This window comes from Aythya fuligula, chromosome 3 (assembly GCF_009819795.1).
Source record: "Aythya fuligula isolate bAytFul2 chromosome 3, bAytFul2.pri, whole genome shotgun sequence".
Taxonomy (NCBI): Eukaryota; Metazoa; Chordata; class Aves; order Anseriformes; family Anatidae; genus Aythya; species Aythya fuligula.
This window is the reverse complement of record NC_045561.1, coordinates 24,990,312-25,009,608: the sequence shown is the minus strand read 5'-3', so window position 1 is coordinate 25,009,608 and position 19,297 is coordinate 24,990,312. Positions and strand designations below refer to the sequence as shown.

Here is a 19,297-nt window from a genome sequence, read left to right as displayed (position 1 = left end):
GCTGAATTTACATGGAAACCACATATGAACTCTCAAAAGCAGCTTTGTTTTTATGATGAATCATTGGAACTGATATTGATTTTTCAAGAGCTTCAGGGGATAAGAATTCTTTTCCATTAAACAACAGTGTTTCTTCAAAACCTTAAAAATCTTAGCCAGAAAACAGGAAAAGGGGTATTTCAGCAGGACTTTTTGATTCAGAAATGCCACTGCATTGTTTTGTGTTCCCATTGTGAGTCGTCATGTGAGGGCTCCAGCCAGGCTTCTTGCTGTACTGGATTTACCACAGCAAAGCATAGTGCACCACCACACACGTACAGCTATGGTGTGTTACAGTAGAGAAAAGCTGTTGGCACACATACCAGCACTCATCACTCAGAAGAACAACTTAACACACAGACACATGATCCTCAATCATCCATGTGGTAGGCCCAAGCTATGGGGATTATGCTGGACAAGCTGCACATGAGCTATTTGCACGTACACAGTGGATGCCGCTATATGAGCTGAAAATAGCAGAGAGCCCAGCCACAGCAGCACCCCTCAAAGCTGATTCTAAAGCCCCTAACTAAAGATAGAAAACGAGATACAAAAGTTTGAGTTCACAGACCTCTATCAGGAAACCTCTGTTCACAGAAGAGGAACGTGAGACATTTGAACTGCAGCTCCTACGTGAATGAGCAATACAACTTCCGCCTTAAAATATGACTAGAAAACTTACTGTTCTGAAGAGCTGCAGCTTTTCTGAGGGAAGATTTTAAAAAGTTGATAAAACTACAGTCTTCTACAAGGTTTAAAAAATAATAATAAATAATCAAATCTCAAATTTAGGGCACTTATTTCACTTTGAAACTACACCTTCAGTTTCTTGAACTCATTGCAGTAAAGCTAATTTGTATCATCCCCAGCACTAGCGCCTGAAATTGAAAATGTTAGTCTTTACATTTAGCTCTGCTGTAACCACATCCCTCAGTATCTACAGTATAATATTAGCAGAGGTCCCTTTTCACTCTCTTATAGAAACTCAGAATGCAACCTTACTTAGACTTCCCTCGGCTTTGCTACCAATTCTTAATTGGTCGTTTCTACTTGAGAGAAGTAAGCAGTGCATCAACCTGTACCTCATTCTAGTTTTGCCCAACATCTTGAAACACTGTTCACCATTGCTTTGGTATCTACACCTATGAAAATATTAGTATTGTCTACTTTATACAACCTATGATATAACTGATTTTTCAGGAGTTTTTTTTTTTTTAAAAAAAAAAAAAAGACATTAGAAAACAGAAGAACAGTAGGAAGACAAACAGTTTCTAAAAATATTTTGAATGTAAACAGTGTAATTCAGAGTATCAAAATCCCTTGAGATACATCAGTCTAAACCCATAGAGTGCTTTAATAACCATCCACATAGGCTGTAGGTGAATCCACCTGTCAATTTCCCACTAGAGTGGCTTTAATCAGTACATAAACTTGTGCTAGGTTCATGCAAGTGTGCAACTACTTTGGTATAGGACAGAAAGTAGGTCAGCCCACAGGAGGACTCTGAAGAAACCACAGTTCAAAAACAGAAAAGTTATATTCAAAACTAAGGATATGCTGTTGGTGAGGCATTTGCTGTCACCTCACACTGCAAAAGGAGAGACATCTGAGACAAACAGATAAGAATACTCGAAGTTTCTTCAAAACTATGAAAACTAATTTTAAATGTCAAATATTTTAATTATGTTTTGTTTTCTTCTTCTTCTGTGGTTGTTGTTTGTGTTTTTTAATCCCTAAATTTATGGTCTGGAAAGTCTCTCTGAATCGCATTTCTCATAGCAAATATACGCCCTATAATGTATGAGTATACATTTACTTCAATGTCTAGTCTTGTTCGTAAAAGAGATCCAAAACTTAATTTTACCACCTGAATGTGATGTTCAAACATTGAATTAATTCAAATATGCAAATCCAAACTGCTACTTGGAACACTAAAGTGTTCCTGTGCCAAAAACAGTGTCATAACGCTTAAAAAAAGAGGGAAAAAAAAAAAGAAGAAAAGAACAACAAAAAAAAAGAACAAAAAAAAGAACAACAGGAAAAAAAAAAAAAAAAAACACCCTCTCATCTTCTAACAGGTAAAACACACAAAAGTTGTGGAAGGGCTGCCAGAAAGGCAGACTTGCCTTCTAATTGGGGCTTCCCCAGTAGCAACAACACACAACTGACATGGTTTGCAACTGCTGCAGTAAAACTGGTGGTCTAGGTTTTTCATTCTTCTGTTCCTTAGGAAGCATTTGCAGACTCAAGAACACAACCTGCATTATTCCATCCACTTCTGAAAGGTTATCTTTGCAGCCCTGAGGGCACAGACCATACATATGTGTATACAGTACATAAAGCTTACACGGTATACAAACTGTCCATGCAGTTTCTGCCTCTCTCTCACAAGGGAAGCTTCCCATCTACTGGTGGCAGCTAGTCCCAACATTTCACAAGCAGTGACTAAACCTTCTTTGACCTACAAGTCATTCTGGTAACTTCTGTTTCCTCGCTTGGGCCATTCCTCCTCCACCCATTTCAGCAGCACTTTCACAACATCAATTCTCTTATAAAATTTACAGAGCTCAATCAGCTGCTCCACAGTCCTGTCGCTATTCCGTAGCAAGAACTCCAGGGTAGGACTCTGGGGCTTCTGTTCAAGGAAACACAATTCATCATAAGTCATCCCCCACTTGCTTGCTAAGTTTCTCCAGTTTTTCACAGTTGGATGGCAGGGATCCAGCTTTAGCCTCACTGTGTACAACAAGTCCTCATCATTGAGCATGTCGCTGATGGTTGGTGCACGAAATAAGCACAAGGAGCAGGTGCCATTTTCTTTGCAGCTTTTCTTGAGATCTGCAGTTAAAACCATTATGTGAAGAGAAGTTAGGATTTGTTGCTGTGGTTTTACCAAGAACAAATGTAAAAGCACAAATGTTTGAAGAGCATTACGTTTCACAGAATCATTTCTGAAAAAGTCAGAATAGTGGCATATTAATGCCCTTCCTTACGAAATTAACTTTCTAAAACTTCTCTTGGCTACGTTCATGGGCTATAATCAAAAGGACATTATTTTTGGAAGCATCATATTTATCCTCTTACAGAAAAGATGTGCAGTTCCTTCTAGCGTAAGCTGGGATATTCCATTTTTCTTTTTTGGGAACTACCTTGCATCCTTCAATCTGCCATAACCCCTACTACATACATCACCAAAAGGAGCATGTGCACATTACATCTTGTATAGATATGTTGCAGGATCAAGGCAAAGGTTTTGCATTTCTGAGCTGCTGCTTTCATAACAATATGAAATATGTACACCAGGAGAATCTTTACATGACTACAAAGTAGAAGTATTTTGTTTTCCTTTGTTTCGCAAGGGCTCTTAGAATAAAAGTTGCCCCTGTTATATCAAGCAAGCCTATTTTAAATGTACATTATAGAAGGAAGTAAAGAGCATACTCCTCCACATGTAGAAAAATAAGATTATCGAGTTGCTGGAAGTAGGTGGTGATATGTTCCAAACTCTACATGAAATATCAAAAACTGCCATTTAGAGGTTTCCTCCACACAGTATCTGCCCAGTGCCAAGAACAATGCCGTACCATCAGACTGTACTATGTATTATGTATTAATAACCTGTAAAAGCATATAGAAAACAGTTCTAGCTATGGTTCCAGTTAAATACTAACACCTTTAGCACTGCAGTAAGTCTAGGGCGTTGTTTCAGCATTTCGGCTGCAGATATGACACTAAACAGCACTTTTTGAAGGCAGGGAGAATTTGATTTGTCCAAAAAGTAATGGATAATGGATGCAGCCTAGAAGCACTTCCTAAAACTTTTGCCCTCTGGCCTCGTTGTAGAGCATGAAATAGGGAAGTAAGTATAATCTTACTTAGGATGAAACTCTCTGAAAAAGGAAAGCTCCAACAATAAAACTGATATAAATGAAAAGATTGGTTAGAAACAATCAGAGTGTTTTGGTGTCAAATGACTGTGAATAAATAAATCAGTGACTCTGATGTAGAAGTGCTGGATCAGTGCCAGTTCAAGGGACCTGAACTGTATCCCTAGGAAAGGGCAAACCTGGCAGTCAGTGCTGCCTACTCTTACAGATAACAGCATATGTTATTAACTTTTTTTTTTTTTCCATTTGCAGTAATTATTGTAAGATTGTGTGTAAATTCCAGAAAGACCTTCAGAAAGTGACTTTTTATGCCGAATACTGGTGCTGATGAAAGCAACTGAGCTGAATGCAGCTTCTGCGTGCACTTTGTTTGTTTGTTTGTTTCTAAGGGAAGAACAGGCTACTGTTATTTTTGTAATGCTGCTCATCAGCTTGCTTTCTGAAGTAGGCCAAAGAAAACTTCTTAAGTTTTCAACAAGTTAGGACATGCCGCAACAACACTGCTGCAGACAAATAACTTCATACAAACGCTTAGATTCCCTTTTAAAGGGAAGCGTGTTCTGGTAACATCTTTGCTCACAGGCCTCACAGCTGTCCTCTAAGAAATGTATATATTAGGCATTCTGCTCTTCTTGTGCACTCTAAACTCTTGCTGAAGTGAGACAAAACTTGCTCACTTCACTCATAGCAGGATTTACTTACACCAACGAGGCAAAATGAATGTAATCCAAAGTTCTGGCTGAGCTCAAAGGGCAGGAGAACGCCCTGTCTAATTTCATTTTATTTTGCTTTGCAAGGATGCCAGAGTATGTTTTATCCTCCAACAGAAGAAAGGAAGAAAGGGTAAAGAAAGCAAAGGGCTCAACTATAGGTAAACAAAATTAAACCAACCTGCTTCTTGTAGATACCTGCTTCTGGTACTTGCTGTACTAGATTATCAATAGGGCTATACAGAATCCTGGTTTTCTAAAATGCTTTGCATTTGGTTAAAATGATGACCTACCTACCTAATTCCATTATCTTAATGTTACATGACACGAGAACCTTCTTAACCAAATGTTGATTTACAGTTCTTCGCTGTTAAATCAACTGGGGCGTATATTGGCCACCACCCCTCAGTCTGCCTCCAGCTGAGCTGAAACCCCTGTGGGATAAGCCCCCACAGCCAGCTTCTGCTCTCTCCAAATAGCTGTTTACAGATTTCTTTCCAAAGTGGATGTACTAGATGCAGTTGGACAGCCTAACTTACATATTTTGTATGGTTTGCATTACTGATCACCACCACCTTTAAAACAGAGGTAGATGTAAATGACACTGGTAATGAAATGAGCACAAGCATTGATTATCCAGGAAGTTCTAGGTTATGATGAATAGCAGTTTTTAATAAAGTCCTCTCAAAGAAAATATAGGAATAAAATATGTAGAAAAGTAAAGCTGATATATTACCTGAAAGGGATTCATCAGTATGGTTTTGCGTGTCTTTGTTTTCTGGCTACAAAGCAGAGAATAAATATAAATCAAAACAACATATTTGAACATCAGGATAACTATTTGGCTAATTTATAAGTGGCAGGAGATTACTTAGAAGAATCCCAAGCTACCTGTCAGACAGGGAACATATCTGGTATGAGAAATTACAGACAATCTGCAGACTTTTCAGGCAGCATTTTTATGATTTTGTCTCACAAAACAGCCTGGATTGTTTTATCTACTGAAGAATGTCATCCTTATTAATCATATGCTATGGGGTTACATCTTTTGAACAATATGCTCCTACTCCCTCTTTCCTCCTGTCCACATTTTTCACCTTTGTTTAGTTTTCCTTATTTGACTGTTGTTAACTCAACACCAATTACAGCCCTTGCTGTTTGAAAAATTATAGTCTGGGCACTTACCAATTCTTACAAGGTGACCTTGCTGCACACAGTTATGAAATACAACTAATACTGTACACTTGAAAAATAGCTTTTTTTTTTTTTTTTTGCTGACATACGTACAAAGCTGTTCAATAATTAATGTAGTTTGATTAAAAAGATTTAAAAGTTTTATAACAAGAAACCTGAGACCTTTGCCTGTAACATGCAACAGTGAGGGAATGCTTCATTGATCTAGTATAAGTGGAGAAGCTCTTTAACAAACTTCTTTACATATATAGAAATTTTTTCTGGACAGCAGGTGGGCTTGAACATTTCTGCTGGCTCACATCTAACCATCCTCTTGTTTGAAGCAAACATTCCCTCAGGGGCTTTTTGTCCACAAATTAAACACAGCAAAAATACTCAGCAGCTTGAGACTGCAACACATGTTTTAACACTTCAATTCTTCTATATAGAAACCAACATCTAAAAACTGGAAGGCCAGCACCTTGATCCTAGGACTGCAGGAAACTGCAGCTGCCCGTACTTAAACTATGCGGGTGTGGAACCAGATGAAATAGCTTTCTTCTATTGAGGATTTAAAGATGAAAGCAGAAGGGGATTTTCCCCTTAGATAACTGCAATAAAGCATTTTGATTTTTGTATTGCATCATTCTTTCAAAACTATCACAGCAAGCTTCTTAGTGTTTTGCAAGCTGTGCATGCAAACACAAGACCACTGTGTAACACCAGTCTATTCCTACCTACTAAATCTTCTGTACTAAGAAATCCACTAAGAATATAGGTCATTTCAGCTGATGTAGAGAAACATACATATATACAGAATCCAATGATCAAGAAGGCACGTTATCCCCAAAATATTTAAAGACTTTGTCAGGAAAGGAAAAACGTGCATGTTGTTTTCAGCATTTCTCTTCCCTGGAAACTGCAAGGACATGCGTGCAACATCAAATCATCCCACAATGACTGATTTCTGCTTAGAAGAGATCTGAGGTTGCACATGTCGCTTGCAACAGCATCATCCTTGCCATTATCTTCTAGAAGTTTGCTTTTCCAGTGACACCACGTAAGCTTTCCATGGACAGAGGTTTTTAAATTCATGATCTTGGCCTTTTTGCCACGTGAGCACCCAAAGTTCAAGAAAAATTTGATACAAAAATCCTAATTATAGCCATTGTCTCCATTTCCTCTAATTCTTTAAAAGTAGAACAGTATTGAGTCTTGAGGAGCAAATCCCCATAAAGGTAAGTTACTGGGAGAACAAGCAGTTGCCCATCACAGATCAGCCTTCTCAGCTCTCTGTTTAAAGAGGAACAAACAAAATCAAAGGGAAAAAAAAAAAAAAAAAAAAAAAAGGAAAAGTGGTAGGTATTTTTCACTTAGTTTACAATAGCTCAGTTGCTGTTCTGAGCTTCAATAACTTTTTCCAGACTATGAATTCATGCAGGTTCCAAGTTCATGGTGAAAGCTAATACCTAAATGCCTCTTGGAGATGCCATTATACTCATGTCTCATGACAAAAATAACAGGAGTGGCTAGTACTGCAGCAAGTACAAAGAAATACTTTGGATACTTACCTGTGCCATTCTTATGTTTCCAAAATTGGTATTTGTACTGATCAGTTACTATCCACTTTTGTCAAGCCAAATGCACTCAGGTTTACTCATGATTATTATCTTGTAATATAATTGCAATACGACAATGTATTGTCACTGTCCATAAAATGAAAGTATTAGGCAAGAGTATTTTTTGCCTACAATTAAAACTCAATCAACTTCTACAGGTTTAATGAAAGCTATAAGCCTATGTACAGTCTGAAGGTAAGCAGAATTTTTTCCAGCTCTGTAGAACTACTAATAGCCTAGTATGCTGAATTATCTTTATAGTAACTCTAAGTGGGCAACAAATGCTCTCTTCTTGATGATGGGAATGAAACAGTTACCTCCATCATCTGTGAAATGCATACCAAACCCATGTTTGTTTGATGAAAGTCAGCTGGGACTCTGGCATAAGGAACTCCTTTTAATTCTTGTTCTCGCTGGGCATTGCTCATTCATTTCTCTTCTCCAAGTTTTCTGCTCAACCCAAAGAGAATCAATTTGAAATTCAGCAAATAACATTCACCTGAAAGATGGTAACCATGGAGCATCACGGTAACCATGGGGGTCACTCAGCACTGCCTACCCTATGGCAACGTAAGACTTTACACTCGATGGAGGTTATTTCCACTACGGATAGAGCAGTGTCCCAAAGTCAGAGCAGAACAATCAAATGCCTCCCTAGGACAAGACACAAGGAGTCCAAAACCCAGGATTCATCTTCCTTTACTTATTCTCTGCTCTGGCTCTATTTTCAGCAGGGAAGAGGGAGAGCATGCAAGACAAAGCCTTGACTCTGCATTGGCTCTTCTTCAGAGCATCTATATGCTAATGAAAGCCTAGTTAAACTACAAAGCAAACATTAATAATTATTTAGCCTTTCTTTTACTTTTCTCCTCAAAAGCTCGTTTCATTGAACTCCGGAAAAAGAAGCCTATTTCTGGTCAATTTTACTGAGTAATTCCATGCGCTCCACATACAGTCTGAAAACATATTCATTTGTTAACATTTAATTAACAGCAATAACTTAGTTTACATACATATATCATTTTTTCTTACCTGTTGGACTAGGCCAGTATCTGATGTAAGACTCCTGATGTTCACAGATGCGATTTCCAGTGTCACTTGATCTGTGAGGTATTCCTCATCTAAGACAAAGATTGTGAAAAACTGGTCTTCCAACCAAATACAAACTTAAATAGTAAGATTATCAAACACTCATTATAGGTGTCCAGCGTACAAAATTTAATTCCACATCATGATCAATCACTAGGAGATGCAGGATCAAAAAGCCCAAACCAGTAAAATGGCAGTGACCACAAGAGTCACGCAGTCCATGACTGTGTGAAGAAAAACAACCCTTGCAGAGATCAAATATTAGTGTATTAGTGCTTAAAAAACAATCGCCATACTGTTTTTGAGGCAAGAGTTATATTCTTTCAGAAAGCTGACCAGGAATAGTACCAAGAGAATATTAACTGAGCCGATACATCATAGCAGACTTAAGAAGACTTCCAAGTCAGTATAATCCTTTTTGCTTTGCTTTTCTCATCACCAGTGTAATGATCACTGTTGAAATATGTACTACATAAATGTGTATTTTTTCTTCTGCCCCTTTGTGAATTAGGCTCATCCTACTTATCCCTACAACACAGGAGTTTCCTGAAACACTAAAATAATCTGTTTCAAAGTGCATTTATCACCTGCCTTGGTAGTCCATTGAAAAACACAACATTCCTCAATACTACACAAACTGATTACCTTTCAAGTTTCATTTCAGCCCTCAAAATGGGATACAAGGGATGCATAAACCTTCTGTGAACCTCATGAAAACATATACTTTCACTCTGCGTGATTAATAAGGGCCTCGTTATCAAACCATCCGCACAAATCCCATGGGTCAGGTGCTGACTAACCATTAAGAGGAGCTTGAAAGAGGTTATATTCTACACATATCTGAACACTCCATGGTGGAGACTGCATCTGTAGTACATTTCTTCTTGCTGTTTAAGAGGTGTGATCTCATGGAAGTACTGCTATTACTTTTATGAATTGTCAGGTAACAGAAAGAAGACGCATTTCCTTATCTCACTCAAGAAATTCATCTGAATCAAAGAAGTCAACCTTACACTTGTGAGGAAAAAAAAAAAAAAAGAAACACTGGTTCTCCTCTTTTTTTTTTTTCTTTTATAAGACTGTTGAAATTAAAAGCCAAATAGCATTCCACTGCCAGCAGGGTAAATGTTTAATAAGCACCACCTTTTTTCTTCACAACCATAGGTCTAGAGACAACGAACAAAATTCCCCAGAAGTCTGGTTGAAAAAGCTAACTATTGGCATCAAAATTCCACTTTGTTTGTGTAGAAACACTACGTGCTGAATTTGTTCAGGATTTGAGTGGAAGAAGAATTATAGTCAAAGCATAACATAAACATTAAGCCTAATTCTGCAAGATGAGAAGGCCACTCAACTCACCTTTAATTCATCATCAGTAGAGGGTGCTAAGACCTTGGGTAAGTTTGGTCCCCAAATGGTCCCTTGACTGAGTAAAAAAGGAACAAAACCGTCCCCCCCATTCCTCAAGGCCAACGTACTGTTTATTCAACCATTAAATCTGAAGCAAACAGAATTTTGTGTTACACAGAATCAAGCCTGCACATCTGTGATATTTTTTAGCACACAGGCTCATATTTCTCAGTCTTTATTTTTATAGAAATAGTTATGAAAATACTTTCTCATTGAGCAAACTGAGAAGGTATCACTTATACTACTATATAGCACTGTCATACAAGTTTCAAAATTCATGGTAAAGAAGACATACTTTGAAAAATAAAGTCAAGAAAAAAATAATTAAGAAAAAATAGATTCTGGAAATGAACAGAGTATTAAGAGATATTTTTAACACTTCCTACTCTAAAGAGGAAATATCAAGCTATATTAGTACTCACATCTATTTAAGCTATGTTAGTATTTACATCTCTTTACACTTGGCAAGAGTGTAAATTAAAAAACTATAAATACACCAAGTCCACCTCCTTCCTACAAAAAGCACTGAAGTCTCCACTCCCTTTCAGCTTTCCTTTTTAAATTAGATGCATTCACAACACACAATGTTGGATTTTAAACAAGCATGGCAATATTAGAAATTTAGGAATTTATCTAATTAATTCTCAGGGGGACCTAATGTCATGGTGGAATTAAGAATATGTCATGGAAAAGAAGATTACAGAGAAATTTCTTTAATGTTAGTGAACCGTTTTGAAGGAACAAACCAGCTAACTGTAATTAAACAGGAAGTAGTTTATAATTTCAAATTAGTTTTCATCCCACATTCTACTTCTCCACTGAGCACTTTGAGAAGATGCTCATTTTCTCTGACTGGCTCCCTTAAGCCCCCAAAATAACCTTCTAACCTTTCTTTAACCCCAGTGGTATATTGCCCACGCTTCCCAGCAGTTTCCATTGTGACTAGCTTCTGCCTTGTTTCTTGTGTCTGCCCCAGCACAGACGTGCTGTGCAATGCAGTGTGCAGAACACTTCAGCTGCACAGTAATAATTAAATGCAATCCAGCCAATGGCAAAGACAGGGATAACAAAAAACAACACGTGTCAAGGAATCTATAAAAGGGATATTGACACAGTCTAAAGTATTTGACTTGAGTGCGATACAGAACCTGCACAGGACGTGAAGGTTCCAGACTGGATGGTATTCATACCTGCTGCTCAAGGTAAAAAGTGGCATAAAGAGTTAACTGGTTATAGGGCTGGGGATGCAATTGGAAGCAAGAGAACTCCAAGGTATTTCTGGATTACATTTCCAATAATCTGAAAGCACTGGTAATCTCTTCAAAGCCATGTTTTAACATTGTTGTATCTCTACCCTCTGTTCTCTGAACACCGTGTTTTTGGTGGCACCACTATATTTTCCTTGCATGTTGAGTCCCTATCTTCTTAAGATAGTTGTGACTTTTAGATCACAACCAAACTGGGGCAGAAAAATTCAGAACCTGTAATATATACCCCGGTAATCTTAAAATATAGAAGATGACACATTACATTTAGAATATAAACGTCTAGGAAAAAATAAGAGTATTTCAATCCTCTGGATAACACTGATGATGTTAGTGTGTATAACAACACAGATCTACGACACATAACCTAAAAGACAAAATTCACACTGATTACCTTTAGGTACTCCTGTGTCTTGGACGGGATACTTTTCAGTCTGTCACAAAAAGACAAGAGACACAAATGTTTGTTATCTTGAATGTAATTCTGCTGGAGAAACAGCGTATAAAAACTGCATAATTATAGTTGTATCTCTAAAATTGCTACTAGCTGATCTATCTACAGTCAGATAGAGTAATGTGCTTCTTATGCAGAAATTGAGATACTACCACTGCTACTGATTACTGCATGCAAAAGTAAAAGTAATAGCTTTCAGGTTCGCTACAGTATTTTTAAAGGTATTACAGTTCAGTGAAGAAGCAGAGATTGGAAAAGGAATTTTGCATTTAAACAGCAAGATAGCAATCTAGAAAAAAAAATGCAAATGAGGAGTAACAGAGACTATTTCAAAAGCTCTTTAACAGACATAAACCTCTATTAAAATGTTACTGCACTGAAGGAAAAAGAATCTCATTCCCTTCTGCTCTAAAATTAAAAAGATGATTAAGATGCAAAAGAAAACTATTGTTTCTGAGTCTAAGGAGATAGCTACTGATTTCCAGGCATCTGTTATAACTTGCTACTAAGCCTAAAATCCACCTCCTTCCCTGTGACCCCTATCTTTACATAAAAATAGGTGAAACATTTCATAGAAGTTGATAACCAAGCATTCAGATTAAAGACATATTAATTTAAGGGGGTAAGGATAAACAAACTTTCATCTGTTTTCAAACTTTTCCCCACCTTTTAAATATTCCCCTTAACAAAAATAAAATAAAATAAAAAAAACAGCTTCTAACTTAGTCAACCCACAAAACCGGTCACAAAAGCCTGTATATTTTGCAAAAGCCTGCTAATACACATCCATGCACACAGACTGCAATAATGGATCCCAGGGAAGGACCAGCATTTAAAGCACCAGTGAAATTTTCGAAGTTTCTTGCTGATTCCCTGCTGAAAAGCTTCAAAATGAGAAGAAAGCACCAAGGGAAAGCAATAGCTTGTTCAGTCATCATCCATAAAATAAACCAGAACATTTGAATCTGTTTATATAATTCCATTAGAGAACAGTCTTCTCTTGGGTACACAGCACTGTTACTCAGAGGAAGTAATCCATAGCAACTTCAGAAAGAACTCCTCTTACAAAACTTTTCAGAATTTCATATTCCCTTTACCTGATGTAGTCCTTGTTCCAGCATAATATTGCTGGAACGACAGCTTATAATACGACAAAGGTTTGCCATAAATGGTGTTACTCTGTGAGCAAGCACTAGAGAGCACTGTTTGGTCTCTCCCTAGATTTACCCATGTCTGCTCTAAGGCACCAGCTTTTGGTTTAATCTTTCCATCACCTGAACTCATCAGACAAAATAGGTACAGGAAGAAATAATAGCTTAATACAATTTACATTTTAAACCTTAGCTGGGTTTTCTTCCAATCCATATAGACAGAAGAAGGTCAGCACCAATCTTTCTCTTCTTTTATTAAATGAAAAAAAATGGTAGTCATAGCCTCTCTAAAGGCTAACCAATGGACAGCTCAGCTCATACCACCAAACTCAGCTCATACACCTATTCCCATTTTTTTAATTCACATTTTAAATGTACAGGGTTAGTAAGTTAACACAATTATACAGGTAAGCAAAACCCTATATATATTTACACACATGGTTAGAGTTTCTTAAATATTTTACTAATTTCTGTATTGCAAAACTGTAGAGAACTATAATGATTTTAACTTTGTTAGAGCAGAAACACATACCATTGTTATGGAAAGAGTGCTTGGATCTGTATCCTCTACTGGCTCTTTTGCTCCGTGATCTGCTGGAAATAAGTAAGATTTATCAATGCATAATCCTCAAAATATTTCTGTCTGGAAATTCATATTTTGCTTATTTGTCTGACCAAAGCAAAGCATAGCTACACTGCCATTACATGCATTATGTCAAGCTTCATTTACACAAGAAAACATGACAAGGTAGAAAACATCACACACACTAGCACAGGGATGAGAAACTACGTGCAACAGGGAAATCCAACTCAAAGCTAACAAAAGATAGACTGAAATGAAAATTCCAAATTATTTTTAGTAAAAATAAATAAGTAATTCACAAGGCAATTCAGCAGTAAAGAGTTAAACCCAACAAATCTGCTAAAAGGTAAGTTTCATTCTCCAAGTGGCAGCACTCCATTTTTTTCCTTAAAGGGATAATTCAAACAGTAAACATATCCACTGCCCCATTTGAGGTAAACATCAATTATTTTTATACAATTGAATCATAAACTTCAATTATATTAACATCAAAAACATATAAAAATAAATCTTCAAAGCACTTGCAGGTGAATCATTAACTGTCAACCCCTCTACGCTGATGTCTAAATTGACAAATAATAGTGATATAGTGACCAAAATCAGAGAGAACCTGAAACAAATCTCATACACAAGCCAGGATTCACAACAGCACTCCTTCATTTAGCACCTTCATCTCCTTCCCTCACAGAAGATCTGTTCTGTTGCTAAGTATCATGTTTTCAAAAACTATGAAAAGCATTTTAAGTGATGTAATAGGATTTTCACTCCATTTTTGTCACTCTCACTCCTATACTCACCACAATGCTTTCAGCCTCAACCAGAAAGATGTGTTTTAGATCAACATTCAGTGATTATCTTTTTCAGCTCACAAACACAGAAATTAAAATGCACAGTATAAACACTGAGCCCCCAAATAGCACTGAAGTTACACAGACCCTACTTTAACTCAAATTTAGCAGTTCTACAAGTCTGGAGCACATCCTCTGTACAAACATGCGTTAAACATTTTTAAAAGGCATTTTTAAAAGGCATCTATTAAATCTATAAGCACGCTGCAGCACAAAGTTTAGCATGCAAAACACGTGCAGAAGAGGAAACCAAACCAACCCAAAATGCCATACTGCTGTCACACATGCCCTGTTAGGGATTAAGTCCCTGCTCCAGCAGCATGGCATTAACACGTCGTTCTGCATGAAGCCTGCCCTGATAGCAGGGGCCAGCACAAACAGCCGTAAGCTTCCCACGTTGAATGTAGGGAGGGTGAGAGTCAGACGGGGACAGGAGTCTGACAATAAGCTGGAGTAAGGTGCTGCTGGAGTTGGGCCAAAAGCAGAGGATTCAGGTAGGAACTGTGTGCTGGGGAGCTGCGGAGGAAGCTGAGGAAAAGAGAACAGCTGAGAGACCCACCCTGAAAAGGAGAATGGAAAAAGGCATGGGGGCATGGAGAGCCAAGCAAAGCCAAAGACATCCAAAGTCTCACTGTTCCTTCTACTGTCTGTGAAGACCCAACAAGTCCCTTATCATCAGTTTACTCTGGAGGCCTCACAGCTAGCTATTCCTTACAAGTTTTTGGATGAAATTAAAAAGAAAAAAAAAAAAAGCCTACAATCAAAAAACACTTTCTTTTGCCCTCATAATTTAAGGGGAACCTTAATGTAGATGGAAGCAGACTCCCCGAAAGGTCAATGCCCTGGTGAACCTCAGTGGCTCCTGTAACTACAGAAAGCTTCCTTCCCTATCTGCCATTGCACCTCTGAGATACAGCCAAGGTAGACTGCAACACCACTAAATATTACTTTCCACGATTCAGAGGGAAGCACCGAGCGAATGGGTGAAGGTCTGAGAATACAGGGATTTGGAATGAGGCCCTGGCAGACCCCAGGGTGACCCTACAAGAGGTGGTAAGGTGCTGGGTGGTGCCTTTAACTGACTCCTGCTTCCTAGGTCTCACTCAGAAACACACCAAGTGCAATACTGACTTGCACCTTTCTTGCTTATCCATCTTGGAAAATATTTTAAAAACTGTATTGCTTTCCCTATGACTCAATTCCTTCCCTCTTGTTTTTCTAGCTCTTTATGAAGAACTCTAAGTTCCCTGTTTTTTTTTTTTAGGTTGCAGAGCACTACCAGTTTCCAACATTTTCTACAGGTGGCATGAACACATATGAGGATTTGTACCTATGAATAAATGCTCTGTATGCTGGCTGCAGGTGAGTCACCACGGTCTTGTTGACCACTGGTAGTTGGTGGATAATTAGAGAACCACAGACTTAATGTTTAATTCTGAATAAGGCAATTAAAATGCCGTGTCCCCTCTCTCCTTCCCACACTTATCTCCAACGGTAGCCTGCAACTCATTTCATACAGCTAGATGCAGGTGCACAGAACAGCAGGGAGGAAAGTTCTCTGTTTATCTCGAATGTAAAATATCCATGGTTTTGCATGTTGAAAGGCTGACAAGAAATAAAGATATCAGCTGACTATATCAGCAGGCCACCTGATTTCAGTTACCTTGACAACTTAACGTCATTTTCTGGGATCCTTCAAAAAAATCACTATCACCATTCTCCCCGCTGACAGCATTCAGCCACTGGTGTGCATTTACCTCCCCACAATTCACACGTAAATCAACCCAGATGCACACAGGTCAGGTTCAGTGGTTGCTCCCAGCACCTGATGCCAGCTGCCCAGCAGCTGTTGGGGCTCTTCTGCCCGAGCCTGTCCAGCGCAAGCAGCCTACAACGGGAGCAGCCAGCTTGTGCCCGTCAGCACGGTTTGTTCAGTACTGCTACCCTAACAGGGACGCAGCGCTGTGCACTGAGAGTGGTGTGAACAGCGTGTCAGTTTTATTCACACACCTGCAAATTTCCAACCCTATGTCTGCTCTTTGTCTGCACATGGGAAGGAAGCCTGAAGGCAAGTTTCTGAGACCCTAGAATTCTGACCTTTAAGCAGAAGGAGGCTCACAAAGCACCACATAGTGGATACAACATTTCCCCGCTACGTTTTTTTCCCTGCAACATAACCTGGACACCACCAGCAGCGAGCAAAGAACTTAAGGCCTACCTTCGTTCTGTGAGCCAACCATACCCATGGAAGATTTCTTCCACACCAACACAGGACACACATGTCTGAAGTACAACTCAAACAAAGCAATCACCCCAGCTTGAGATGAGCCCTTTGATTAAACACAAATCAACAACCGCGTTTTGACAGCAAGCACATTAATTTCAGATTTGAGTAAGAAGAGGAAAGACAGCAAGTCGTATTAGAATATTCAGTTCTCTGAAAAAAATCTAAAGTGTGTGCAGCAAGCTTGTAAGCTTGAGCGTTTTTGTTTACCCGTAACTACTCAAAACTCTGTTGCTGCATGAGCGGACAGGTAAGTTAAAACGGGCAGGCCTGAGAAAAGGCATGAGACACCTGAGAGAAGGCACTCCGAAGTTGCAAGTGCCATTAGCCATGCAAGTTAAGAAGTGTTGCCTTGCTAACCACCCACTTTGGGATCTCAAAAAAAAAAAAAAAAAAGAGAGAGAGAAAGATAAAGAAAGGCTTTTTAAGGCGCTGCTAGCAAGCCCGACTAACACCCTAAACGCCGGCGCAGGCTTGACAAGACAAGTTGCACTAAATCACACCAGCGCGGCCCATGAGAAATTATTCCCGAGCTTAATGAGCGTGCGTGGGGGGAAGGGAGCAGCCGACAGCCCCTCGACTTTTTGCTTTTTCAATCCCCGCCGGGCCGGGCTCCCCTCGGGGCTGCGGAGCGCGGCGGTGCCCGGCTCGGGGCACGGCACCGCACGGCCCGAGCCTCGCTCCGCGGCCCGCAGCGCCCGCGGCGACCCCGAGCGGCCGCAGGGGCAGGGAGCGGCCGCGGGGGGGCCGCCGCCGCCCGCCCCAGCCCGCCCCGCTCCCGTCCCGTCCGCGCCGTCGCTGCTCACCCGGGGGCAGCGGGTCCCGCGGCGCGGCCATGGGGGCGCAGCACGAGGAGCGAGCGGCGCCCGCCGACGTGCCCGGAACCGCCGCCCCGCGCCGCGCCGCCCCCTTCCTGCCGCAGGTAGGCGCCGGGCGGCCCGGGAGGCGCTCGGAGGAGGAGCGGGGAGACCCCGGCTCGCCGGGACGGGGCCGAGGAGCCCCGGCGCAGAGCGCGCCGGGTGTGGCGGGCAGCCGGAGGCCGGCCTCTTGCACCACGGGCGCCTCCGACACCCGGCTGATGCCCAGTGCTTTGATGGCAGCGGTTTAGGTCCCCACCGCCGCCACATTCTCTCGCTTAGGGCTTCCCTACGCTTACAGTAATACAAATTGCTTAAGTGGGGCCCATGCATAAAATTAGGTTCTAAGTAAGAAAGATCAGGTAGTTCAATACTGTACAATACACACAAAATAAACCAGCAAATCTGACCAAATCGGTCAGCATGTCATTATGCAGGCTACATGTGCATCTTAGCTACCTTCCTGTCATCAGTGAGGTCACTTCACAGGTGAATCACAGAACCATCAGGGTTGGAAAAGCCCTCCAAGCTCACCTGGTCCCACCATCACCCCACCACCAATACCATCCCACTAACCATGTCCCCAAGCACCATGTCCAGCCTTTCCTTGAACACCCCCAGGCACGGTGACTCCACCACCTCCCTGGGCAACCCGTCCCAGTGCCTGGCTGCTCTTTCTGAGGAGAAATGTCTCCTCATTGCCAACCTGAACCTCCCCTGGTGCAACTTGAGGCCATTCCCTCTAGTCCTATCACTAGTTACCTGTGAGAGGAGGCCTGCCCCCAGCTCCTCACACCTTCCTTTCAGGTACCTGCAGAGAGCAATGAGGTCTGCCCTGAGCCTTCTCTTCTCCAGACTAAACACCCCCCCATTCCCTCAGCCGCTCCTCACAGGACTTGTGCTCCAGGCCCTTCACCAGTTTTGTTGCTCTTTTCTGGACATTCTCCAGGGCCTCAATGTTCTTCATGTAGTGAGGGGCCAAAACTGAACACAGTACTCAAGGTGCAGCGTCAATAGAGCAGAATTTCACCTCTGGCAACCAGCTCATGCTGGAGGAACTACAAGTAGCCTTGGTCAGGAAAGCATTGCAAATTGAGTGTTCCTGCACAGTTCATTTTCTATCTCATGCATTTTACAACTCAAAAAAAAAAAAAAAAAAAAAAAGTGATAATGATTAAGTTGCTCTTATATTCAGAATATAAATTAAAACAGCAGCTCATTCTGCTCTCTGGATTTTTGCTAATACCTGGAATTTTTGTTTTCAATAATTCTGTTAATTGTGAAATCGTGAATTCTCAGGAAAGAAGTTTTTGTGAGGATAACTTTTATGGCCTGACATAAATGGAGTTTTTGCCTTTGAGTCTTACACATATGCAAACGCATACAAATCTTTCTCTGCATATAGATACCCTAATTTGCAAAGTAGAGCTAACAGATCACTGACAATTCTGTCATTCATAATAGGTAAAAAAGACACCAGAGAAACTTTTGTTTTAGGTCTAGCATTTAAGTTTGGCTGTTCACTGTACGGATTGACTGACTGCTATGTTAATACTGAAACTCATTCCCAAAGGGAGGCATTTCTTATGTTGAAAGAGTATCCCTGAGCCTAATTAGAAATAAAATTGCTGATTCTGTATGTCGCCCTGGATTTCCTTAGAGAGGCAATGTTTTTGGTGATGGATAATTAGTTTGACACTGAGCAGAAAAAGTGTGCCTACCAACAGAGATCTGCAGAAATGCTGGAGTAACAATTGGAGCCGCTCCTGAAATTGTAAGCAATGACAAATCCACAGCAGAGCTAAGAATTCTCTGGGTTTTAAACTTGTCAAGCTTAGGCCTCAACAAAATGAGTGCCATATCTGCCCTGATGACCTGCATATATATATATTGTCGCTGTGTGCTGTTTGAAGACCTCTGGTCTTAAC

The 19,297-nt window shown here is 40.2% G+C and overlaps 1 protein-coding gene across 1 annotated transcript; it reads right to left on the bottom strand.

Moving 5' to 3' along the window:
* Positions 1–2,102: 2,102 nt before the first annotated feature.
* On the bottom strand, positions 2,103–17,349 carry EDARADD (EDAR associated death domain). Its single transcript, XM_032185062.1, has 6 exons — positions 17,319–17,349; positions 13,330–13,388; positions 11,587–11,626; positions 8,461–8,549; positions 5,373–5,418; positions 2,103–2,877 (listed from the first exon to the last, which is right to left on the bottom strand). Exons 1-6 carry the CDS (start codon positions 17,347–17,349, stop codon positions 2,501–2,503), a joined length of 642 nt encoding a protein of 213 aa, XP_032040953.1. The 3' UTR covers positions 2,103–2,500.
* Positions 17,350–19,297: the final 1,948 nt, after the last annotated feature.

Coding starts and splice junctions, on each gene's coding strand:
- EDARADD (XM_032185062.1), bottom strand. CDS start 17,349: ATGGCCGCGCCGCGGGACCCGCTGCCCCCGG. Junction 5,419..8,460: donor ATACTGGCCTAGTCCAACAG/GTAAGAAAAAAT, acceptor TCTGCTTTGTAG/CCAGAAAACAAAGACACGCA. Junction 2,878..5,372: donor TACTGATGAATCCCTTTCAG/GTAATATATCAG, acceptor TTTTAACTGCAG/ATCTCAAGAAAAGCTGCAAA.